The following is a 25,239-nucleotide window of genomic DNA, read 5'->3' as shown; positions in this document are numbered from 1 at the left end:
AAATAACATTTGTAAAGCACCCAGCCCAATGCCCGGCCATAATAAGCACACCACACATTAGTTGTTGTTAAGATGCACAGATAAATGTTTAAAAGTTTCACACTATACGTGCTGATGCTTAAATGGAATTACCATAGCATGCCACACGGGGGCGCTGACATGTGCCTTCAGAGCCGTGCTGCGGGCCTTTACTGGGGATCCTGGTGAATTTTGCCCCGGCACAGGTTTACCTAGCTGTGTTCCATCATTTATGTAGTATCAACACGGAAACCCATGTTAGAAGGACCCTAAGAGGGATCCCTGGGTGGCGCAGCGGTTTGGCGCCTGCCTTTGGCCCAGGGCGCGATCCTGGAGACCCGGGATCGAATCCCACATCGGGCTCCCGGTGCATGGAGCCTGCTTCTCCCTCTGCCTATGTCTCTCTCTCTCTCTCTCTCTCTCCTCTCTCTGTGACTATCATAAATAAATTTAAAAAAAATTTAGAAGGACCCTAAGAGTTATTCACATCAACCCCAGTGCAATAAAGCCATCGTTCTGTGGGGTGACATCTACCTGCCACTTGCCGAGAGCCTATGAGTGCTAGACTGTGTGCTGAGGCCTTCACCTCAAAGTTGCCTAATCCTAGAAAGCACCCATAGCACTTGTTTAAAATGCAGATTCCCAGTCCTTCCCCTGGAGCTCTGACTTGTTGGTCTGGAGTGGGCCCCAAGATTTGTCATCTCAAGAAGCATCTTGGGAGTTCCCAGACTTAAACAAGTTCAGGATACTGAATCCTTATAACATTATGCAGGGTGGACCCTTAGGCCCATTTCATAGGTAAGGGACCCGAGCAGTTAGGTGAGCTGTGCATAGTCACACAGCTAGTGAGGCTCTGAGCTGATCTTTCAGCTTTTAAACCCCACCCTCCCTCTGCAGCATCTCCCGCAAGTGGCCAGGAACCCACAGTCTCCCCAGGAATGCACCCAGTCTTGGGTTAGAGAGTTCTTCCTTGTACTGAGGTCCTCCATCCTTTCCCTCCCAGGTTCCTGGAGTCACACGTCTGCTTCTTGGTCTCAAATAGCTGATAAGGGATGGCGTGATCTTTCTCATTCTCAGACTAAACCTCCCTTGTGTCCTCCCCTGTTTTGCTCCAGATGCCACCCCAGGTTCTTTCCCCACCTCAGTGCCCCTCATATGGGGCTTCTGTGTTCATCTGGAAGTACAGTGTCCTCTGTCTAGTGGGGCTTCCCATTGTACCTTAGGACAGCCTCTGAGCAGTTGAGTCTATGAGTGCAGACCCACTGTGGAATGACGAACTTTATCACCCTCAGGTTCGTGAACTTGAGAAGCAGTTGGGACAGACCCGGAGCCAGTCTACGGGAATGTCTGGTGATGAGCCATCTGCCTATCCAGACCCAAGGAAGCTCTCAGCACAGGAGAAAAACCTGCTGAGGATCCGCAGCCTAGAAAGAGAAAAACAGGAGGGCTGGGAGGTAATGCATGTCCAGGGAAGAGGTCAGTTCGGTATGTGGGACTAGGAGATCATGACCACCTCTGCAGGGCCTCAAAGCCCTTGTGGTCATGAGCTCCAAGCCACCCCTTAGAGGCAGGGAACATGGGGTTTGGGGTCACATCGGTGCATGTTCCTTATGTCCTGTTAATCCAGCTTGAACTTCCTGACTGGGTCCTCAGCCCATTTCATGAGCTTCTGGTGGCCCCATCCTGGCTGTTCTGGAGAGGCTGGACCTGAAATGGTCACGTAGAAGGAGAGGAGAAAGTCACAGCCCAGAGTGATGGCCAGTAACAGTGTTAGACAGGGCTCAATGGAAGAGAGCTCTAGGCTGCTGGAAGGCGGACGGGCTAACACTAGCACCATGGACTGCTTCTCACTGGCAGTGCCGGGAGTGGCAGGAGCTGGACTCTACCGGGCTTATGTGACAAACAGAACTGGTTGGCACATTGTAGATGAACAGTATAGAAGCAGCCTAGCTTTAGGCACAGATGGATCCAAGGATCTGGGGACTTGGTCTTACTTAATGCCACGTTTTCTGGACCTGACTTCACCCTCTCAAGTGGAGACTCCTGGTAGTTCCAGCTTCTGGTACTACAGACAAACAAAGGGCTTCTCTTTCCAGGTAATTCCAACGAAGTCCCAGAACTAAGTGTCACCTGGCTAGCATAGGTCATGGATGCATCCCTGAGCCAGTCACTATAGCCAGTCACTGATACAGGCTGCTGTGATTGGCCAGGCTTCAGATCCTAACCCCTAGGTCTGGGAGGTGAGTCAGCCTCTCAGAAGTTGGCGTGAGAGTGAGGAGCAGGGTTTTCTCAAAGAAAGTAGAGGAAGAAGCAGAACAGGACAGAGTGCTGGCAGGCTGAACAGCCTACCTCAGTGGCCCTGGCAATGGGCCTCTTAACGGTGAGGCCTTACCTTGTCATCAAGAGACTTGCATTTGCGAGCGTCTACTCAAGACTAGACCCTGTGCTAGGAACGTTGTGACCATTGCTCCATTGCACCCCCAGCATCCTAGATCATCAGGTGTGAGGAGAGAACAGTAGGACTGGAGAGGTGGGCAAGGCCAGCTAGGGGGTTGGGCTTTAATCTTGAAGGAAGTCGAGAACCACCAAAGGGTTTGGACTGCTGTGTATGTTGGAAAGGTCACATGGTCAGGTATGGGGGGCTAGGTCAGAGGAGGCATGGAAGGCAGAGGCAGTAATCCATTTGAGACATGACCAAGAACCTGAGCCAAGGCAGTAGGACTATAGCCGAAGGCTGGACACCTGCAACATTTGAGGGTTGACTTTACAGGGCTCAGTGACAAGATGGAAGATGGAAAGGGGAGATACAGAGGGATTTTGAAGGACTTCCAGTGAATGTAGTGGGTGCATAGGGGACACAGGGAGGGGAATTCAAGGGAGATGGGGAGCTGAGATTTGAAAATGTTGGGTGTGTGGTGCACCCAGCTCAGGCTTACATGTTCACACAGAATAGAATGTTACAGTCATTGAACCTATTGTAAGCCACAATGTGAGTAGAAAGAAGATATTCCCTGTGTGCACGTCCTCTGCCAGGAGCCTTCTAGAGCCTAGAGTGTGTAGACAGCAGAGCAACAGGTAAATAATGGCTGCCTACCTGCAGAGATTGGTGGTCTTCTAAATTCATCACCAACAATTTTTCATTTCTGTAATTCACTTCCACGAGGATCTGAAAATACTTTTCCAATGATAATTAACCCTCAAGACCAAAGCAGATTATGTAACCTATTGCCCAAAACCCTCCTCAGTGTCTCAATCTTGGTTCCTGATGGTTTACCTAATCTGGACTCTGCCCCCTCTGACCTTGCCCCTGACCTGCCCCCTCTCCCACTGGGCTCTAGCCACACATGCTCTACCCCAGGGCCTTTCCTCATACCCTCACTTCCTTTAGTTCTCTTCTCAGATGTCACCTTTTAGAGAGGACTTCCCTGACCATGCCATTGTCCCTCCTACCCATTCCCTTCCCCACTTTCCAGTAAGCACTTGTCACTATTTAACATCTGTCTCCCCAGCTAGGATGTTAGCTCCTTGGGGACAGAAACTCTATTTTGTTCTCTGCTGTATCCCCAGCATCTACAACAATTTTAAGCACATAGTAGGCCCTCAGGAAATATTTGAGAAGGAAGGGAGGGAGGGAGAGAGGGAGGGAGGGAGGGAGGAATAAGAGAGACTCCAAAGGCATGCACAGCACTTGAGTTGCTAGTTTGTAGCTGACCCAAGTGAGGTACAGTCTAGGCTGATGTGCTGGACATACATGGAGGAAGTGAGGTGATGCAACGGGCACCTCCCTCTCATTCTGGCTCTTGGTAGGATGAGCCACTTCAGTTTGAACCTAGACTCAGTGCTGCTCATGAAAGCATGGCTTTTCTCTTTCCCCAGCTCAGGCCAGGATTGAAAGGTGGGGACAGCCATCCTTTCTGGAGGACACACCCACAGTTGGCAAGTGTGGTTCCTCTCATGTCTGACCCTGGCAGAGCAAGGGCAGCTGCCTGGATGCCTGTGTCCTCAGGCTGATGGAAGAGTGCTGTCATCTATCAGTGACATCAGTTGCATGCAAGGGCAGGGGGCAGGAGTCTATGGGCCCACCTGACAACCCTCAGAGGTGAGGGCTAGGCTCTGGGGCCCCAGCTCTGCTGCCTTGCTCTCGGGCCTTCAGCAAGTCCTCTCTTGTCACTGGGCCTCACCTCTGAGTAGGAGCCAGAGACCAGATGTAGTCAAAGTCCCATTCAGCCCCATTGCCCACAACTATACTTCTGGATTACAGAAACTTGTTGGTGAGCGAGATGGCCTCCAGAGAGAGCTTGAAGAACTGAAAAAGAAGTTTGAGGGTGTGAAGTCCCGGAATAAGGTGCTGTCGAGTGAAGTGAAGACCCTCAGGAGTCAGATGGGGACGCTGGCAGAGAAGGGCAGGCATGATGATGAGCTCATCGATGCCCTCATGGTATGGCCTGGTCCCTCAAACCTGAGCCCCCACCCTGCCCAGAAGCCCATGACCCAGCCCCAGCCGCAGTGAGCTCTCACTTACCCCAGATGCCACCTGCATAATCCAGAAGCAGCCCCAGGGGTGCCAGCCCCAAAGCCATGCCCCAGGGATGAGAACAACCAGAGGCTGCCCAAGCACACATACCAGTCATGTTGTGTGATATTGTGCTGGCTATGATGTGTTACAGCCTGGCACCAGCCACTGGACTTGTGGACCCCAAAAGAGGAAGAAATGGATGCAGGGGAAGGAGATGGGATTGGACCCTGGGTTATTTTTTCATCAATGAATGGAAGGGACAGCTGAGGGCCCAGTTTGAATTTTTGTCCATGTGACAGCATAGAGCCCCTACCTGGCTCTTGGGGTGCATGTGGTTCATGATTACTCACCAAGACAACCCCTAGGGTCATATATTATAATCCCAGTTCACACATGGGGAAACTAAGATTCCAATTAGTTAGCTAAGTCATCCAAAACCATATAACTGAGTTCAAACCATGTTGGTCTGACTATAAGGCCTTCCTTGATTAGCAAGGCCACACTGCTTTCCTGACCCTAGATTGGCCTTGTTTCTCTGGGACTTGGGATGCCCCAGGGTCTCTGAATCCCAAATTGTGCCCCAGATCCTGGGTGGCCATGCCTAGCTTGTCTGGGGGGCATGGGTGGTAGGCAGAGCACAGAAGACCTGAACTCTAGGCCTGCCTCTGCTGACACTTCACTTGGTGACCCTAGACCGATTTTACCCCTTCTCTGAGCCTCAGCTCCCAGTTTTGTTTTGTTTTTTTTTTTTAAGATTTTATTTATTTATTCATGAGAGACAAAGAGAGGCAGAGACACAGGCAGAGGGAGAAGCAGGCTCTATGTAGGAAACCTGATGTGGGACTCGATCCCGGAACTCCAAGGATCACGCCTTGGGCTGAAGGCAGGCGCTAAACCGCTGAGCCACCCAGGCATCCCTGATCCCAGTTTTTAAACAAGGTGTGGACCTGGATGTCCTTGGAGGTCCCTGTGTGCCACCATCTTTTGTTACTGCAGATGTCATGATGAAAGCTGCAGACCAGCCCCAGCCTTGCCATTCGCCAGCAGTTTGCCCTTGTGCTCTCTGGGCCTCAGTCCCTCCAAATCACTGGCATGCCCTTTCTGTTGGCCCACTAGTGAAGCCTCTAACCTGGTAGTCTTCTGGGGGCATTTACAGGGGATGGTGCCTCAGTTGGGTGCTGAGAGATCCCTGGTGAGTGGTCCAGGTACTGCCACCATCTCCCAGCAGAGAGATAGGGTTTCTTTTTCCCCAAATATCTCCCCCGCTGGCTGAGGGGACACCATGTGAGTTGCTTTCTGCAGTCTCAGGAGTCCCGTCTATGTCCTTCTTGGCCCAATCTCAGAGAAGGAAGTTGAGAACAGGAAGAGGGCCTGGTCCCCACGTGCCTGGTTGAGTATGCCCCACCCCCACCCAGAGGCAAAGAAAGTTCTTCTGCTTCTCAAGGGAACAGGTGGTATCCCACTTTTGGCTCCCGCAGGAGCAGGGAGCAGGTAAGGGAAGGCAGTCTTCCCTGTCCTGCCTTGCCCAGGGGTCATGGCTAACCTTGTCTGTCATCTGCCCTCCTGGCTGGCCCCACAGGACCAGCTAAAGCAGCTACAAGAGATTCTGGGCAGCCTGAGTCAGCAGGAGGAGAAGAGCCGGGCGTCGCAGCACCGTCTGGACCAGCGTGTCAACAGTGAGGCCCAGCGGAGCAGCAGCCTCATCACCCAGCTGCGGGCCATGGTGGCTGAGCGGGAGGCCAAGGTGCAGCAGCTGGAGCAGGAGATAGGCCAGCTCAGTATGCAGGTGAATCAGGCGTTGGCCTGGTCTGGCCCAGCAACCATGTCCAAGCCCTGACAATTTCATCTGCCATCCGGAAAAACCACCTGGCTCCACTTTGGTCCCCTGCTTGCATCGGGCTTCCCATCCTTTTTCACATGCTTTTCCTCTTTTTCCGATTGTCTCCCTTCTCTGCATAAAACCTGTGTGGGGCTCCCACTCACCCTTGGCCTTACTCAGTCCTCAAGGGTCCAGGCTCCATCCAGCTTCTCCTCACCCTCCCAAGCTCTGGGCCTCATCTTTACGATCCACAATGGTAGCTACAGTGCCAGGCTTTGTACTCACATTCCAGGCAGTGGGATGGCGGGAAGGAAGTTGCACTTCATCCAGCTTGTAGGCCCCCACATGACTACAACCAGCTTTTCTGGCTACCCCTCCTACCTCTCCTCTCCAACCCTCCCCTTCCCACCCCTCGCTCCCTGCACTCTGGCCACATGGCCACCATTTAGCTCCTCATATAGCCCTGCTTTCTCCCCATTCCAGGCTTGTGCACATGCCTGAGGCAGGGGCCTTCCCTTTCCTCCCCCACTGCCAATGCCTGGCTGGTGGCCCCAGCCTTTAGGCCTTACCAAGTCATGAGCTCCTCCAGGTAGCCCAGGGCTCCCCATTTGTGTTACATGCCTCTCCCAGTCACTCTCCTAACTCTCTGTGCATCCTCAAGCCAAACTTTTGTCACCCTGTGTGATCATTTTCCTGTTTCCTCCCCCGAATTCCTCCTGAGAGGGCGTATACTGTGGTGCCTAGTTGTCTGGTGCAGGATTGAGCAGCCAGTAAATGCTCATAAATGCTTGTCTAAGGAGAGAGCTCCTGAAGTGTTGAACCTTGACAGGTGCCTTACCAGCACAGCCTCGGCTGCTAGGAGTCAGGCACTGTGGGCTCTCTGTGGCTCCTTCCCATGGTGGTGGTGGTGGTGCTCAGAGGGCAGGGGAGTGGGTGGCCTCTGGGGTAAAGATTCCTTGACAGATACACAGGTCTCCCAGTGACAGAAGACTCATAGCCAGGCTGACTGGTATAGCCTAAGGCATGTCACAGAGCACCCCACCCTTTATTCCCAGAGATCCATGGTCTGGTCAAAAACACAGGAACCCAAGAGCCTCTCAGCTCCAGCCTCAGGCTGGTGTCAACTGGGGTTGGTGGTCTGTCTTAGAGCCATCCATTCCCAGAGGCCCAGGCAGCCCAGGGCCTCAGTGGCTGTGATGGAGAATGCTGAAGTCCCCGAGGCTGATGGGGAGCCCAGGGCTATGACAAAGGTCTGGGGACAGAGTGTGTATGGCAGTGAGTGGGGACATGGCCTCATACTCCTTGCCCTGTTTCCCACTGGGAAGTGAAATCTGAAGGAGCACACAGGAACATTCCAGTATTTTCACCTTATCACTGTCCCAGCTCCAGGCACACAAAAGGGAATCGATCCTTACCTTGGAGATCATCAGCTGATTGAGCCAGGGCATTACCCACCAGGCAGTTGGTGTGTGCATCTGAGGATGAGTGGGGCTGGGGGACATGCCAGGTTGTCCAGGGCTCACCAGCTGTCCACCCCTGATGGCCTGCCCTCCTGCTGGGGGTCCTCCAGTGCACCTTCTACAGTCTGGCCTCACCAGCTATCCAGAAGAAGGAGGTGGGAGGAGGGGAGGGGGCCTGGTAAGCCCAGCCTCCCACCAAGACTGCTGGCCCTTGCTGAGGCCCTGCCAACCTCTGTGGCTCCGGGTGTCTGGAAAGTCTAAGTATCTCCAGCTGACAAGGGCAGCTGGCCTCAGGTCACACCTGGCACTCACCCTGCATGGGTGGGGCTGCCCAGAGAGGTGGGTCCACTCAAAGACATCAGTCTCTGATCTGCCCTGAATCAAAAGCCATGCACTTCCCTTTGGGACCTGAATGTAGAACAGCTTCCTGGCCCAGCCACCACCTCGCTCCGCCCCACGCCCCACGTAGCTCCCTTTCTGAAGAGAGGCATTATTAGATGTCATTATCATGCAAGGAGTGCCTTCACCAAACAGGCCTTGCTTTTCACTCCTGAAAAGAAGCCTCTTTCACATCCCCTAAAAGCCCCAGACTCAAGCCAAGGCCCCCTCCTGCCTTCTGCAGGCCTCTGAGCCAAAGCACTGAGAATCGAACCCATGTCTGTTTCCTGCAGTATCATCAGAATAAAGGAATGGACAAGGGGTCCAGTGGGACTGAGGACCACTCAGCCTACACCAAGTTCCTGGAGGACCCCATCCAGACCAAGTCCCTGGCCTCAGCAGGTGATCACGTTGGCAGGCTGGGATCTTCTCGGTAAGAAAAAAATGGAATAGAGGGGTGAGAACATGAATATTAATTATTCCAAAGAAAGGCTGCCTCTGCTGCCACAGATGCAATTTTAAGATGACTATGGCGTTGTCCTTCCAGTATGTGCGCCTCTCATATTCCACTAGCCCTGCATTTGCACCAAGGAGCCCGTTAGGTCCAGATATTATTACTGCAGGACGTCTGGTTACATCTCCCTGTACATCCTCTCTCAGCTGGCCTTGAAATGCACCTGCTTCTAGAATTCTCAAACAGACCTGTGTTGGATTGCTCGGTGCTCTAATGTCTCCCGGTTCTGTCTCATTTTGAGCATGCAAGAGTTCTGGAAAGAAGGGCAGGAAATCAGCAGGACTGCCCAGCCAGGGGTGCTGCGAGGGCCAGCACTGGCTGCCTTCTCAGATTCCTGGAATCCCTGCTGGCCTTGCTCTCCTCCCAGGTAGGCCGCAGCCTGCCTTCCCATGATGATGAGCCTCTTCTGCCCTCACACAGCTCCGTGACCAGCCTGGGCCACACACTGGTGGAATCTGCTCTCACGTGGCCTTCTCTGCCCAGTCCTCATGGGGCCTCACCCAGGTATGAACTCGGGACCTCAGGGCCCTCACAGTCCTTCCCATCCCTGATTGCTCAGCCAGTATTGCCATCGCATTGAAAGGAGGGGAACCAAGACCAGGCCAAGTCCAGGGACTCTTCCAACTTTACATAAGGACATGGATGGAGGATCAGAGAGGCCCAGTGCTGATCCAAAGTGATAGAACAAGTGGCTTCAGAACTAGAGTTTTGGCCTCTGGCTTGCAGTCTTCTGCCCTTCCTGCTACCACAGAGTTAACACAAGGAATCTTCCAGGGCCTGGAGCCCAGCTCCTTCCCTTGCCTTCTCTTCCCCACTGAGAATCAGTCTCTAGGGGCAGAATTTCATGTCCTATGGGTTCCCACTTTAAGTCACTGATACCCCCTCAGCTCTCTGGCCCCCTCTTTGTTGTTAGAATCAAGCCCAGGGCTTAAAAGGGCTCTTTGTTCTCCCTGCCAGCTCACAGACAAATGATGGCTTTGTCCTGCCTCTGAGCTCTGTCCTGAGCCCTGCCCACTGTCCACTGGAGCCATGCTCCTGCTGTCAACCCCCGTCCTCACCCCTCAGGCTGGTCAGCTCAGGTTCTGGGCCAGGCCTCTAAGTGGCCCTAGTCCGTGTTTGACTTGCTGTATGGCTCTAGGCATCAATCCTCTCTGGGATGCTGTTTCCCAAGAAGTGCCTGAGACAGTTCTGGCCTGACATTTGGCAGCACTGGGACTGTGAGCCAAGGCCAGCCTTGCAGCTGCCCCATCCATGAGCCGGGGGGTCCCAAGGGCACTCAGGGAGAGTGGGCTGCTCTAAGCCACAGGGGCTCATGGCACACTTCCAAAAGTGGGAGATCTGGTGCTACAGGGAGAGCGGATGGGCTCTGTCTCTCTGGGGTTTTAGTCACTATAGTGGGAGCAGGAAGAGGGACAAGGTGGTCCTCAAGATCCCTTCCAGGCTTGTGTGGCCATAGCCTCTGCCCTCCACAGGGAAGCAGAAACAGTTGTGCTCCTCAGCTGTGCAGACTGCTGGTTCTCAAGCTTACTTCTTGCACGCTACACAAATACTTACTGAACCCAACCACGTGTGGGCTCTACCCTCATGGAGCGCACAGTCCTCTTTCATCAGTGACAGGACAGGAAGGAACTACTCCAGAGATGGTGTCTATTGGGGCTGGAGTGGTAACTGTGATGGGGTATCTGGGAGGAAATCCCCTTTCTCCTGCAACTCCCTTACTCCCCTGCTCCCCATGAGAAAATTGTGGAGGTGAGTTGATCAGAGCTTTCTGAATCACAGTGCACACAGAGCAGCTAGTTATCTGCAGGTTAGATGCAGGTTCGGATTCGGCAGGTCTGGATCTGTAGTCACTGACTCAGAGACTGTGCTTTGAGCAGCGATGCCTTAAAGTATACTTAGGAGGCAGAACACAGAGGAGTCTGAGGTCCTCAGGCCCTTCTCAGCAACCCCCTCAGTGTTCAGAGGGAGGACCCGGGCCCAGAGAGGGAAAGAGACCTGCCCAAGGCCCCAAAACAAGTTAGCCTCTGGTCTCGCATGCCCCAGCCCGGGTCTCCATGTGTTCTGTGGGAATAATCCCAGGATCACCAGGGTTTCAGCTGCAGAGAGCACCTTGAGATTCACAGGTGGGTCCTGGGGAGCTTGGGGGGCAGAGCTCACCTTCTGTCTGGGCTCCAGCAAACAGATAAGGGGCTGGTAGGCAGGCCCAGTGGCAAGAAGGGAAGTGGTGACAGGCTAGATTGGCACTGAAGAAAACTGACCAAGATACAAAGCCAAGAGTCCAGGAAAGTACAATGGGCTTAGGGCCAAACCAGGAGATGCAGGAGGGCCAGGGCACACTGGCAAGGAGACAGAGACTGAGCCTACCTGGCAAAGGGTTCCTGGGGCACCCCAGGCCCTTAGGGGCCAAATTCCATAAGAGCCAGCCTAACTCCAGGCCCCTACAGGGACTGGATGGACAGAGGTACTGATGCAGCTAAGTGAGGTCTAGAGACCTCAGCAGGCACAGGAATGGTGGGCTGAGAAGCAGCCAGAGGAGGAGGACCAGCAGGGCCAGGAAGGACTGGGTTGGCTGCCTTCTCTGTGGCTGTCTCTGAAAATCCCTGAATGTTCTTCCAGTACCCCCCACCATCACAGGTAAGTGTGTCTTCAGATAACCCAAGTGACTTCTGCCCTCTGCCCCCACTCTGGTCCCCAGGTTCTCAGACTCCCCAGAACAAAAAAGCTGGCAGGCACAGGTAACCGAGTTCAAGGCCCTCTGGCAGGCCGCTGAAGTGGAGCGTGACCGGCTCACGGAGTTTGTCACTGTGCTGCAGAAACGGTAACACATGGCACCCAGGGAGACATGCTCTCATGAGTCTTTGTGGGCTGGGGGTGTGGACAACCTGGTACAAGGGCATCATTCTTGGACAAGGACCAGGTCTCCTCTATGACTGGGTCCACCTTCCTGGAGAGTTTGGCTTCCACAGTGTTGGTCTAGAGTATTCCCAGTCACCACTTGTGTGCTCACCTAGGTGTTCCACAGCCTTGGGGCCCTATTGCCACACTTGTGGTTTGCTGTGTTCTACCATATTCAATGGGACTTCTATATGCAGGTGGACATGAGGTGGGAGTCTCAGGGAAGAGGCTCTCTGGAGTAGTTAAAGCAGTCAGATCAATCCATAAATAATTAAGATCTCTGATGAATATGGCACCTTACTCAGGGCATTGGGGGATTTGGTGGGAAGACAAAGGCTAGACTCATGTCTGAATTACAAAGAGCAAGATTGCTGCTCATAGATGACAGCTGAGACTTCTCTGGGGAGGGGGAGGAAGCATGTGGCCTAAGGCCATGGATCAGGAGGCATAGTTTTCTCCAAGGGGTTGTTGACAGACTTCCATTCAGATAAATCAGTGTTCCTCCCTCAAGTGACCCTTTTGGCAACAATTGCAGGTACTCAGGCCAACACATGGCCCAACCATGTGACCTCCACACTGAAAAATATAAAGGACACCACTGGGTTCCTGCTCTAATAGGGCATACAGCCAAGGCTCTTTGGTGACAGGCAGTAGAAACCAATTCTGGCTAAGTTAAGGGAAAGGCAGATTTGGGAAGGTGCTGGTGAACCTTAAGGGGTGGGGCAGGAGAGGAGCCCAAGAAGGTCTGGGCATCTTGGGGGCTGGATGCAGTAGCAGGAACCCTTGGGCAGTCTCTCCTGGGGCATTGGAACAACACAGGCCCAGTGGCTTCCAGTTCTTATGCCAGCAGATTCTGGGAAAGAAGATCTAGCTGGCCTGGGTTGCTCACGTGTCCATCCCTGGACTTAGGGCAGGCACCTTGATTGGAAGTACCTCAGGTGCTCATAGAATGAAGGAGGGGCAGTTTGCCAAAGGGAAAAACAGAGTATCATTACCAAAGAAGGAGTGAGGGCTGTTGGGAAGTGGTCAAAGGATGGCTACTACCTAAGCAATGAGAAGTGACCAGGTTTAATTGTGGGGGTTTTTTTTCCATGTAATACATGAAGAGCATATGAGTTTCAGACCTATTCAGGAATAGGAGAAAAGTAACATGAATTCTTTTTCTGTAACTGAAATGTAATGGATGGTACAAGCCTTTAGTCTATCAAATAGAAGAAACACACTCGGTTTAAAACAAACGGCTTTCTCTCCCATTTTCCTTGAGTTGCTCCTGAGTTTTGGGGGGGGTTGTGAACCAAGGTGACTCAGTTATGTATTGCTATGTTACAAACCATTCCAAACTTCATGGCTTCCAACATGATGGGTTTTTTTTCCTCATCATTCTGCGGGTTACCTAGGGGATTCTATTCCATGCAACACCTGCATCACTCACGTGGCCCGTTCAGCTAGGAGCTCGGCAGAGGGTTCTCCTTCACTGGCCTCTCTTTCTGTGCACTGTTTCTCTTCCAGGGCCTCCCCATGCAGAGCTGGGACTAGCATGAGGCAAGAAAGGTACTTTATTCAGGGCACAAAATTTAAGGAGGCACTCACTATGAGTCATGTGTGTGTGATTTTTCTCTTAGCTGAGATCCTTGACCTTTTGGGGTTCACTCTGCTGCTCTATGTCATTTTAAGGTGTAGGGGAGCTAGCTTTCTGAGGCTGTCCCAGGCTCATCAGACAAGACACATGGCCTTTTCTAGTCTGGAGCATTGCTGTCTCCTGGTGATCTAACAAGGAAAGGTAGAGAGCCAAACCCCCTCTGCATTCAGATCACCCAAACCTATTCAGATTTCTCACCCCAAAGCATAGCACCTGCCCTTCTCAGAGATTCTCCAGTATCTATTCCCGTCTTGGGGGGGGGGGTCGGGGTATGGGGGAGTGTTCTAGTCTTGCCTCAAGAGGGCAGAGCTTCCCCCTCTCATACTCTGCCCTACAACTTCCAGCTGCCTCCGGCTCCCTGCAGTTCCCCAGGCTTGTGTCCTTATCCCAGCAAGATCAATGTGTTCTGCTTGGGGTCCCCTCACCCCCTCACCTGGTACAGTCAGACTAAAAAACGATGATAGAACTTGTCTTTGTGTCCCCTCTCTCAAGTCCTGTATCCAGTGTTCTGTGTCTCTTATCCTGTTGTCCAATGTCTGAGAACAGCATATTTCTTATATTTTATCCACTTTTCTAGTTGTTTACAATAGGAGGGGTTAGTCTGCTTAGTCTCCCATGACAAATGTCACAAACTATGTCTCTTTGTAAAAAACATATAATTGGCTTTCTTTCTTTCTTTTTTTTTTTTTTTTTAAGATTTTACCTATTTATTTGAGAGAGAGAGAATTCATGCATGAGAGAAGGGGGAGGAACAAAAGGGGAGGGAGAGAGAAAATCTCAAGCAGATTCCCCACTGAGCAAGGAACCTGATCTAGGGCAGCATGTGGGTCTTGATTCCACAACCTCGAGATCATGACCTGCATTGAAGCCAGGAGTCTGACACGTAACAGACCAAGCCACTCAGGCTCCCTTGGCTTTGTTCTTAAATTCAATCTGAGAATTGGTGTTTGAGGAGGAGAATTTAACCCATCTTCATTTTTGTATTATTTGGAAATATTTTGATCATCTCAATATTTTGTATTTGCCATGATTTTTCTGCTCCTTTTTCTCTGTTCTCCTTTCTATTGGATAAGTCAGATTTTGTTTCCCTCTCTCCCATACAAGTTTGGAAGTTACACATTCTATCTCTCTTCTTTTAGTGGTTACCTATAACTTTTACCACAGAATTCAACAAGTCTAAAATCAGTAGATTTCTTTATAATCCCTTTGAACAATAGGATAACTTTAAAGGTTTTTCTGTTTTGTTTTAGTAAACTCAACCCCCAACGTGGGGCTTGAACTCACGACCCCAAGATCAAGAATCACATGCTCCTCCAACTGAGCCAGCTAGACAGCCTGATTAAGTTTTGAACGTTTAATTCTGATTCCCCTACTGTGTCTTTCATGTTACTGGTTTCATGTTACTGGTTTCATGTTTTTTTCTAATATTGCAGTCTTCTTTCTAAACCCTCTGAAATTAACCCTCCAAATTCATCTTTTAAAAAATTAGTCAGTGTTCATTTACTTTGGCCAACATACTTAAAAATATCTTCCCTCACCATTGCTTCTTGCATCTCAGCCTCTCTTCTGGGTTCAGCTTCGTTCCTACTGAAGTGTATCCTTTAGTTTAATGAGGCCACGTGGATGGTAAACTCCTTGCATCTTTGCTTACTTTGGAGTCTTTATCCTGCTTTGCTCTTGGAGGAGAATTTCATTTGGTATAGAATTCTAGAGGGTTGGGTACTTTCTCAGCACTGGGAGGCTGTGACAGCTCATTGTCTTTAACCATCCACTGTTGCCAAAAAAGACATCTGCTCTGTTTGGCTGTTGTTCCTTCGTAGTGGTGTCCTTTCTCTCTAGACGTTTTTTCAGATATTCCTTTTGTCTTTGGTATTTTGAAGTCTCACTGTGATGGGTCAAGGTACTTTATTTCATTTTCTTTCTCCTACTTAGGGTTTGGTGTGCTTTTTTCATTCCAAGGACTTCAATCTATGTATTGCCAAGGACATCTCTCCCTATGTTGCCTCTCCCTGTGGTTTCTATTCTTTTCATCTAAAATGCCTGGTCAGCCCATGTTAGACCTGCTTCTTCTTTCCTCCACAACTCTTAAACCTTCGCAATATTTTAGGCTGATAACTGCATGGTTTCTTCAAGTCTGTCTTCCAGCTCACTAAATCTCTTCAGTTGTGCTTTATGTGCCATGAAACCTACTTTAATAACTTTCTTTTTTTTATCCCTGGCAGTTCTTTTTTGTGTAAAACCTTCCATTCTCTTTCTTACAGCATTCATTCTTTCATGAAGACTTCTTGCTTTTCTCTTTGTAATAATTTTAAACTTACTTCATGCCCTTAGAGTTGTTCTATCATCCTCATTACTTAGAATCCTAAGTAATGTCTGTTGACTCGCCTTCACAGTGAATAATTCCTCAATGTGGTTTGTACTTTTGTGTTATTTCTGTAAGCTTGTCTTCAGTGTTGTTGTTGTTGTTTTTCTTGTGGGAGTTCTCAGGTTGTGAAAGTGTTCCTAAAGAATGGTTCTGCTTTTGTCTCTGTGGAGCTTTGGGGGTTTCAGTGGTTTCTGATTGGTACTTTATGCTAATTTATTGGTTTAGGATTTCCTGAACTCATGAGTGCTGGCCTTGTGTTTCAATTTTCTCATGATTGGTGCTTCCCCCTTTCACACACTTAAGGTCCTGGTAGACTACAACATTCCTTACCACTTCCCTGGATTATGGATGTCTGTCTTTTATTGCAAACAGGTATTCTTGATGTTTCTAGAATCATGCAGAGAGCTTCCTTGTAGGTTGCTGCCTAATGGGAGTCCAGGTTTACAGCCTCTACCTTCACATTGGCATCAAAATCTCCACTTTATGTGGTTGGAAGTTTTATTAGTTTTTCTATTACAAGTGTATACTTACTTATTGTAAAAAGTCTTTTCTGGGGACACCTGGGTGGCTCAGTGGTTGAACATCTGCCTTCAGATCAGGGTGTGATCCCAGAGTCCCGGGATGGAGTCCTGCATCAGGATCCTTGCAGGAAGCCTGCTTCTCCCTCTGCTTATGTCTCTGCCTCTCTCTCTGTGTCTCTCATGAATAAATAAATAAAATCTTTTTAAAAAGCCTCCTTTCCAACCTACAGTTACCCATTTCTCATAGAAAAGAACTGTCAGAACTTCTAAAATGTTTTCTTTGCACATCCAAAGATGTACATGAAAAATATATATATACATGTGTATATATATATGTGCACATAAATGCACATATATTTCTATTACAAGATTGACTCATACTAAACACATCTTTACATTTTTGCAAGAGTATGTAACTGTAAGTTTCTAAATGTGGAATCACTGGATCAAAGAATATGTATATTTAAATGTTCACAAATGATGGTAAATTGCCCTTTTAACATGAATCCATTTGCATTCCCATCAATAATGTGAACTATCTACCATTTCCCCATACCCTCACCTCTACAAGGTTTTATCAGCGCATAACATTTTTGGCAAACTAATAAAGAAACACTATAATCTCAGTTGTTTTTATCCACTTTGCTAAAACCAAAAGTGGGGATGAGCATAGTTTTCACATTTATACCCTTTTCTGTTAAATATCTGTTCATACTATTGCACATTTTTTAGGGAGTCATATTTTTCTTTACAGAGCTCTTTATGAATTATGTATTCATAATTATGTATTATGACTACATATGTATTGTAATTATGTATTATGTATGTAGCATAATATTATGTATGTTTGTCTTTCATAAGGGTCTTGTATCATTTATATTAAATTAATACCTAGGTAGGGAGACCTCCTTATCTGAGTATTCTTTTTTTTTTTAATGATTGATTGATTGATTGATTGATTGATTGATTTAAGAAAGAGAGAGCATATGCGTGCGTACGAGCACCAAGGACGGGGGAGAAGCAGAGAGAGAGGGAGAAGCAGACTCCCCACTGAGTAGAAAGCCCAATGCCATGAGAAACAAGACTCAATCACTAGACCCTGAGACCATGACTCAAGAAGAAGGCAGATACTCAACCGAGCCACCCAGGCACCCCTTATCTGAGTATTCTTAATCAATATCCTACACTTAAAGTCTTCATGAAAGCAAAATTTTTACATGAAAACATTCACTAATGACTTGCCTTACATAATAATGTTCACTTTACACTGCCATTGGGTCAATTTGATCGGACTCTTGAAATATCATAAAACTCAATTACAAAGTAAAAAGACAAATTAAAAACAAATCTGGTCTGTCATGAAATTGATGCATATGGTGTGAGAGAGCTGTTAAAATCACCCCCAAAGCCATCACAAACAAGCATCTAGCCGAGTTAGCCCAGCTAATGATTAAAGAAAAAAATCTGTGAAAATGAAGACTGGTCAAAAAAGGATAATCAGAATACCAAAGGGAAGTCTTGAGTAGCAAGTGGAATCTGTGGAATCTGTGGAGGCCCACAGAGGAGCAGCCCGCAATCAGGCCACAGGTAAAAGAGTGAGAAGGAGCTGGCTTTGGTGTGTGTTTAGAGGAAAAGCTGTAGGGCTTGCTGATAAATTGGAAGCTGAAAGCAGCAAGGAAGAGAGAGAAGGCGAATGACACCCAGGTGTTTAGGTTAGGCAACTGCATGAGTGGTGGTAACATTGATCAAAATGAGGAAGGCACATTTTGGGAGGGGAAACCAAAAGTTTGGTTTTTTCCTCAATTTTGTTGGAATTCATAAGGTGCTTTAGCATTGACAAGGCATTTAGTTTATTTCCCCTAGAACAAACAATACAAACCTAAACAAAATGCAAACATTACTGAAATACACGACAGTAAAATGAAAGCCCCTCACCCCCCAGATGACTAGTCAGTAACTGCTGCACATCCCTATTGTCAGCTCATTGGCTGAGTTTCATTAGCACTGGTATCTATTTGTTTTTAAATTTTTAATCTGTTATAAATTTTTTAATTAGGTCATATATTATGCATAATCTTCTGCTACTTATTTCACTCAACAATATATCTCAGACATCCTCTTCAAGTCAGCACATACCCTTTTTATGGTTAAGGAGTATTTTTATTATGTTAATCCACTGTGATTTATTTGTCCTTTATTTACATAAATGGCATCATACTATATGCATTCTTGCAGTATTTGGTTTTCTTCACCAATCTCATGATTTGGTGGTCTGTATTTGTTCATGTAGCTCTACCTTATTCTTTCCCATTGCCAGAGCAGTGCTGTCCAGTAGAACTTTCTGTGACGATGGAGGTAGCTATAGCTCTGCTGTCCAGTGCAGTGGCTATTAGCCACATGGGCTTTGATCACTCTAACTGTAGCTAGTGTGACCAAAGAACTGAGTTTTTTATTTTACTTCATCTTCATTAATTTCAATTTAAATAACTACATATGAAAAATAAAATAAATAAATAACTACATATGGACATTAGTCTGACAGCACAACCCTGTCATATTCCAACATGTTCCATGGTATAAATATTTGACTTTTTCTGTATTTCCTCTATTGATGGACATGTAGATTATTATTGTTTTTTATGCTTTTGCAAATAAAGTTTAAAGGAACATGCTTGGACAAGTCATGTTAGTAGCTGTATAGCTGTGGTAGTATACAGTATGTGTTAGTAGTTGTATACTGTTCAAAACTGGCATGATTCTGCTCCTTCTTGACTCTTCACCAAAGTGGAAGACCACTTCCTCCAACACTGTAAAATTCCAGCCCTCCATTCCAATTTGCATGTGTGTATGCAACTCTTTGCTTAGGTTAAATTTCAGGAAGTCCTTGCCCTCTAGCTGAGCCTTTTGTATCACACAAGTCTGGAGTGCCATACCTAGCTGAAAGACCTTTGCCCCAGTCCCAGTGAGATTAAATAATTCCTTCATGTGAAATGACTAAATAGCAATGTCTTCAAGTCCCATGAATTCATGATGGGCATATAGAAAATAATAATAAGTAATAACAATAAATAATAATAAACTGAAAGCAATCACTAACTCCAAGAAAAGCAAAAACTTAAATAAGAAAATGTGATCAGGGATCCCTGGGTGGCTCAGAGGTTTAAGCCTGCCTTCAGCCCAGGGCGTGATCCTAGAGTCCCAGGATCGAGTCCCACATTGGGCTCCCTGCATGGAGCCTGCTTCTCCCTCTGCCTGTGTCTCTGTCTCTTTCTCTCTCTCTGGGTCTCTCATGAATAAATAAATAAAAGCTTAAAAAAAAAAAGAAAGAAAGAAAATGTGATCATTACCATGCTCCATATTTGAATAATTGTTCTAATGTAATTCCCTGTGGTAGACAGGATTCTTTCCACCCATACCCTTCACTCCCTGCTGTTGTGCCTGTGAATACTTTATGATATATAGCAAAAGGGACTTTGCAGTTGTAATTATAGTTATGGGCCCTAAAATAGGAAGATTATCCTGGATTACCAGGTGGACCCAATCTAATCACTTGAGCCCTTAAAAGCAGAGAAATTTCTCCAGCTGGGGTCAGTCAGAGAGATGCTGCAAAAGAGGTCAGAGATTCAAAGCATGCTAATGGTGTCTGGTTGGCTTTGAAGATGGAGAGGACCAAGTGGCCTCTAAAAGATGAAAATCACCCAGCGAACAGTCAGTGAGAAAAAGGGACCTCAGTCCTTCAACTGGAACTGAATTATTTCAATAATCTGAGTGAGCCTGGAAGTGGATTCTCCCCCCAGAACTTCTGGGTAAGAGCCTGGGTCAGCCAACACCTTGATTTTGGCTTGTGGAACCTGGAGCAGACAAACCAACAGAGCCTGCTGGCCTTCTGACTTAAAGAACCACAAGATAACAAATGTGTGTTGTTTTAAAGCTGCTAAGTTTGTGGTAATTTGTTACAGCAGCAATAGAAAACTAATACACCCCCCTACTATTAATTCAGCTGAAAAATTGATATGTAACACATTGGGAGGTGGACGGTGATTCTGCTTGGTAAGGGGAGAGGGCTAAAATAAAACTAAATTCTCGTGTTGCATGGCAGGAAGTTGAAAAATTATATTTAAACCTTAAAAAATAGCAGTATGGGCATCTGTAGAAATACGACAGTAAATATTCAAAGAAACGCTAAAAGTGTTCTAAGTGATTGCTTCTGGAGAGCCGGAAATGGGAGTGGGGAGGAGTGTGAGAGGCTGGCAAGCTTTTCATTTTAAGCCTTGGAGATAACTATATGATTTTTAAACACATGTTCTTATGTTCTGCAGTAAAAATAAAGAACAAGTCACACCACCACCAGTATAAGCTGTGCCTGCCTCTCTGAGAGCCAGAGCAGCTGGGGTGGGGGCTGCCCCTGCCTCCCCTGGGGTATGAGCCCCTCCTGTCTAATCACCAGGGTGGAGGAGAGCAACAGCAAGCTTCTGGAATCTGAGAAGAAGCTGCAGGAGGAGCGGCAACGCACTGTGGTGCTTGAGCAACATCTGGAGAAGATGCGCCTGGAGCCCGGGAGGACGTCGGTCAGTCAGAAGGCAGCCCCCAGGAGCAAAACAGGTAGGGGCTGGACCAGGGGCCCCAGGTGCTAGGGGGCGGCCTTGCTGCTAATAGAGGAGCCCATCAGTGGCACCCTTTCTGTCCCTTTGAGAAAAATGTGGGAAGCAGAGGCCTCCATCGGGGTGGAGCTCTGCCTGCCCAGGCCACTGGGTGTCCTCGTCCCCAGGCCCCCTGGTCAGTACCTGGAGCCTCAGAGAGCTTGCACCTGGCCCTGACCCAGCCACCTTGCAAACCCTATGGAAGGCAGTGCCTCCACCCAGTGTCCTCGGCTACCACCCCACTGCCCCCCACCCGAGCCCCTAACCCTCTGTCCTCAGCTGACTTTGTTTAGAGTTGAGTTGGTCCTGGGGCAGAGTTGGCCTGCTGAGGAGATCAGGACGGCAGTGGCAGACCAGAAGAAGAATCTCTGCTTCTGGCGGCAGGGATGAAATGGCTTCTCCCTAGGCCTGGGCACCTGGCTTCTCTGTCTCGTGTTCCACCATGCTCAACATGCAGCCACCATGGTCTGAGATGGCTACTTTGGCTTCCCCACCAGCAGCAGGAAGGGGAAGAGGGCAAAGGACGACCTGCTTCTTACCTTTTAAGGGCATGATCCTAAGGTTGCTCGGGTCACTTCTGCTTTCATTCCCTGGGCAGATCCTAGTCACATGACCACACCTAGCTGCAGAAGGAGAGTTTGTTGCCCTAAACTGAAAGATCTATTGCTCCAACACAGTGATTTTTAAGGTGTGGTCCCTGGACCAGCAGCATCAGCATCTTGTGTGGCTGGGGCCTGCCAGGGATGTGGGATGCCAGAGCCAGAAGCCAAGGAAGGGAGAATCTTTAGTGTGGAGGGGCTAGGCCTGCCTCCCTCAGACAGCCTCATCCCAACCCCCTAATGGCTCTGGAGTGGAGGGGTTACCCCCACTGCCCCGCCTCTCAGCACCCCAGTATATCTCCCACCCCCGCCCCTAGCAAGGACACTCAGACCTTTGTCCCCAGGCCAGATAAGATCAGAACATTTCAGAAGGATGTGCTAGAGTGAGGCATAAAGCAGGAGTTGTGCCCTTCCCCCTGCTCCCACCAGTAGGGCTCAGAACTCAAGGGGCCTTCCAGTTGCTCAGTCTAGACTGAGGAAGGTCCCTATAGCCTAGCCCTGCTGACCCTGCGGGGCCCTCATGAATAGGTCCTCTAGGAATGGGTGTCTCTAGGCTTTGGGCTTACATCCTGAGTAACCCAACTAGGGAGTGCTAAGCCACGGCAGGAAAAACCACTTTGGTTCTTCCTAGACAGCAAGGAGCAGCTGCCTGAGAGAAAGGTCCATGTGGCCTTTGCCACCTGCTGGCCTGTGACATGGGCAGAGCACCACCACTTTAGGGAGGAGAGCACCCCCGCCCATCTGTAGAACGAGGAGACCCTCCATGGCTGTTCCACTCCAGTGGGGAAGATAGATAACAAAAAAACAAAACAAAACAAAACAAAAAAACAGTAAAAGACATGCCAAGTCAGATGGAGGCAGATGCTGGGACCTGCAGCAGAGAAGGGGGCAGGAGGTACTGAGAGAGCAGCTGATTTCCAGGAGGCCAGTAAAGACCTCACTGAGGAGTTGACATCTGCACAGAGACCGTGTGGGAGGGCAGGGGATGAGGTATATAGATACTTGAGGAAAGAGCAAGTGCAGAGGCACTGCGGTGAGAGCTTGGCTGAGGCCTGAAGGAACAGCAAGGAATAGCAAGTGAGGCTGGCACATAGTAGGGGAGGGGAGTACGAGGCAAGGTCAGAGAAGTGAGGGAATACTCAGCAGGTGTCCAATGACACAGGGCCTCAGGTATAAGTGTGAATTCACCCAGGCCTCACAAAACTCTAGAGGCAAGAACTATTATCCTCATTTTACAGATGAGAAAACCAGCTCAGAGAGGTTGGTGGTTTACCCGAGGCCACACAGCAGGGGGTGAAAGCCAAGTCTACTGATGCCAGGTGACTTTCCCTGGGCCACACCATCCCTGAGAACCATGCCACCTCTGAGGCCCTTTTCAGTACAGGTTTTCCAAGGCTGGGATTGTGCCCAAATTCCCACCAGTTGTCTTTGTTCTCTTTTTCTGAGCATTCTGTGGCCTCTGGCCCTGACCACCCAGGATGCCCTGTATGTATGTAGGGAGCTGCTGGTCAGAGGCAGAGCTGCTGTATGTATGTAGAGAGCTGCTGGCTCTGGAAGCAGGGGGGCCCCAATGGTATGAGGGTATCAGAGGCAGTGATGATCTAGACTCAGGCTCAACCTGCAGAGCAGGCTTCAGGCCTGGCTGCCTTCCAGAAACTTGTGGTAGAGACCGAAGTGTAAGTCCAGGGGAATGCAGAGCAGGCATCAAGGAGGGCTTCTGGAGGAAGGCAGCCTTTGTCCTGCACCTTAAAAAAAAAATGTGTTGAAGTATGGTTGACACACAGTGTTAGTTTCAGGTGTACAACACCGTGATTTAATAACTTAATAAATTATGCTATACCTTGTCCTCCATCCTGAAGGAAGTATAATGTTTCAGCAAGCAGCAAAGCAGGAAATAGGCAGTGGGGTGGAGGGGGAGAAGGAGAGCATTTCCACAGGGCCACGGCCTCATCACAGAAAGTGGCTGCTACTGCCCCACAGGTCTGCCCACCTCCAACACCAGGCACAACCCGAACGGGAGTGAAAGGAAGGACTCCTCCTTCACCCAGCTCTCCAATGTGCCCATGGAATCACAGATGGAGGAGCTGACCACCAGGTGCTCTCCTGCCCCATCTTCCTGAGGGTGGCATTGTCTGGGTGGAGGTACTTCCATGGGTGGAAGGATCACGTCCCTCCCCGTTTGACTTCTGTTTGCCGGGAGGGCTGCCTGCTGGGTCCTGGGTTCTAGGCCTGCAATTCAGCAACTGGCCATCAGAGGGCAGAGAGACCCAGCTGCACCCTGAGGACCAGAGTTCCAAGAGTTTTACTAAGCATGGGTTGCTGAAGCCACTTTTCTCACTCAGTTAAACTTTTCAGGGTCAAAGGCAGTGATGTTCCTGGAAGCATGGGGGGACCCCTACATATTAGTACTCATCCTTGAGGCAGCCAACATTTGAGGGAGCTCCTGGGTGCCAGGCCCAGGTCTGCAGGTGGGCCCACAGAGGAGTCAATGCCACATAATGTCCCCCCAGGGTCCTGGGGAAGAGGGGATAGGTCAGAGAGAACCTGAGACCAAGAGCAGCCACGCTGGCAGCCTTGTTCCCAGCATCCTTGTGCACATGCGTGCACACACAGGTATGCCAGTGAAGGCCACACTGAGCCCTTTCTTCACGTGGCCCAGACTGGCCATCCAGGTGGAAGAGAATGAAATGCTGAAGGCTGCCCTGGGCAGTGCCCTGCGTGGAAAGGAGGAGGATTTCCGAATGTACCATGAGACCCTGGGCCAGGTGAAAGGGGTCTTTCTGCAGGCCCTGCGGCAGCAGAAAGCGGACAGTGCTAGGATGGTCGCCCGGTGTCAGCCTGGAGGGACGGGGCAGCCATAGGCCTGGAGAGGACTCCATCTGTTCCTGGAAGCCAACCTGGGGCAACCACCTCAGCTAGAAGAAGTTCTCCTAGAAGAAGTTCCCCAAGGGTGAGCAAAGCCTGCACCTCAGACCAGGAAGGCAAAGGAGAAGCCCTGGCGGAGAGCCCAGACAGGCCAGGCAATGGCAGGGGAGAAGGACCGGCGACCTGCTCGGCACCAGTGAGAGCCCTGGGACGACAAGCCAACTCTGAACAGACAGATGCATCCCCTGGGGCAGTTGCTCGTCACCCTTGGCCTTGGGCCTAGCTGGGAGGCCCTGCATACCCACAGGGCTCCATCCATACCAGACAGCTCTCAGGGCTCCAGCTGCGAGCCTCCCCAGCCCACCCACCCCTCGCCAGGGCACACCGCCCCCCTCACCCAGCTCCCCCTCCACGGCTCTGTGGCCACCCGAGCCTTCGCAAACGGGGGGGTATGTACTACCACCCACTTTGTCAGCCCACTCCTCAAGGCTCTTCCTTAGATGCAGACCTTTGGACTTGTAATAATAATGGTTATTTTCACACTCGCCACAGGTCCCCATGAGTGAGCATCTGTGGAAGCCTGACCTAGTCCTATAGTAACCTGGGAATTGATAGTCCTATTTTGCAGATGAAGAAACTGAGGCTTACAGAGAGAAGCTGGGCTAATATTTAACCCTGGCCCGCCTGACTACAAAAGCAGGGTCCTCCAAGTAGAGCAACTGGCCAGGGTGGGAGTGCCCACCCCCAGTCAGCTGCTCCAGGAGTTCCTTCCATTTGCTCCCAAAAGGCTGCAGATAGTGGATACCGGTGGGGGGAGGCGGGGCGGGCAGGAGCTTTGGAGCAGGAGGATTCTGAGACATGAGTCCTGGCCAAGTCGAGGTGCCCCTCCCTCATGGCCACATAGGGGTGAGCCCCCACGTCCCTCTGTAACTGTCAGTGTCCCCTGGCCTTCACTGCATGTACAGCTATGGGGAAGGGTGGCCACATATACCAACCACAGCCACACATAC

At 49.6% G+C, this 25,239-nt stretch overlaps 1 protein-coding gene across 2 annotated transcripts in view; it reads left to right on the top strand.

Moving 5' to 3' along the window:
• CCDC13 (coiled-coil domain containing 13) overlaps positions 1-24,776 on the top strand; it is a 53,586-nt gene extending 28,810 nt beyond the window's left edge. For both annotated transcript variants that reach the window (XM_041734436.1, XM_041734437.1), the window contains 9 exons: positions 1,311-1,472; positions 4,280-4,456; positions 6,114-6,320; positions 8,485-8,624; positions 9,126-9,209; positions 11,401-11,523; positions 20,573-20,727; positions 23,345-23,459; positions 24,024-24,776. In XM_041734436.1, coding sequence (XP_041590370.1) covers positions 1,311-1,472; positions 4,280-4,456; positions 6,114-6,320; positions 8,485-8,624; positions 9,126-9,209; positions 11,401-11,523; positions 20,573-20,727; positions 23,345-23,459; positions 24,024-24,225 — 1,365 coding nt within the window. In that variant the 3' untranslated portion in view covers positions 24,226-24,776. The remainder of the gene's footprint in view (positions 1-1,310; positions 1,473-4,279; positions 4,457-6,113; positions 6,321-8,484; positions 8,625-9,125; positions 9,210-11,400; positions 11,524-20,572; positions 20,728-23,344; positions 23,460-24,023) is intronic.
• The last annotated feature ends 463 nt before the right edge of the window (positions 24,777-25,239 follow it).

The sequence above is a fragment of the Vulpes lagopus genome, chromosome 19 (assembly GCF_018345385.1).
Source record: "Vulpes lagopus strain Blue_001 chromosome 19, ASM1834538v1, whole genome shotgun sequence".
NCBI classification, from domain to species: Eukaryota; Metazoa; Chordata; class Mammalia; order Carnivora; family Canidae; genus Vulpes; species Vulpes lagopus.
The sequence above is the reverse complement of the archived record's forward strand: the minus strand, read 5'-3'. Positions and strand labels throughout refer to the sequence as shown.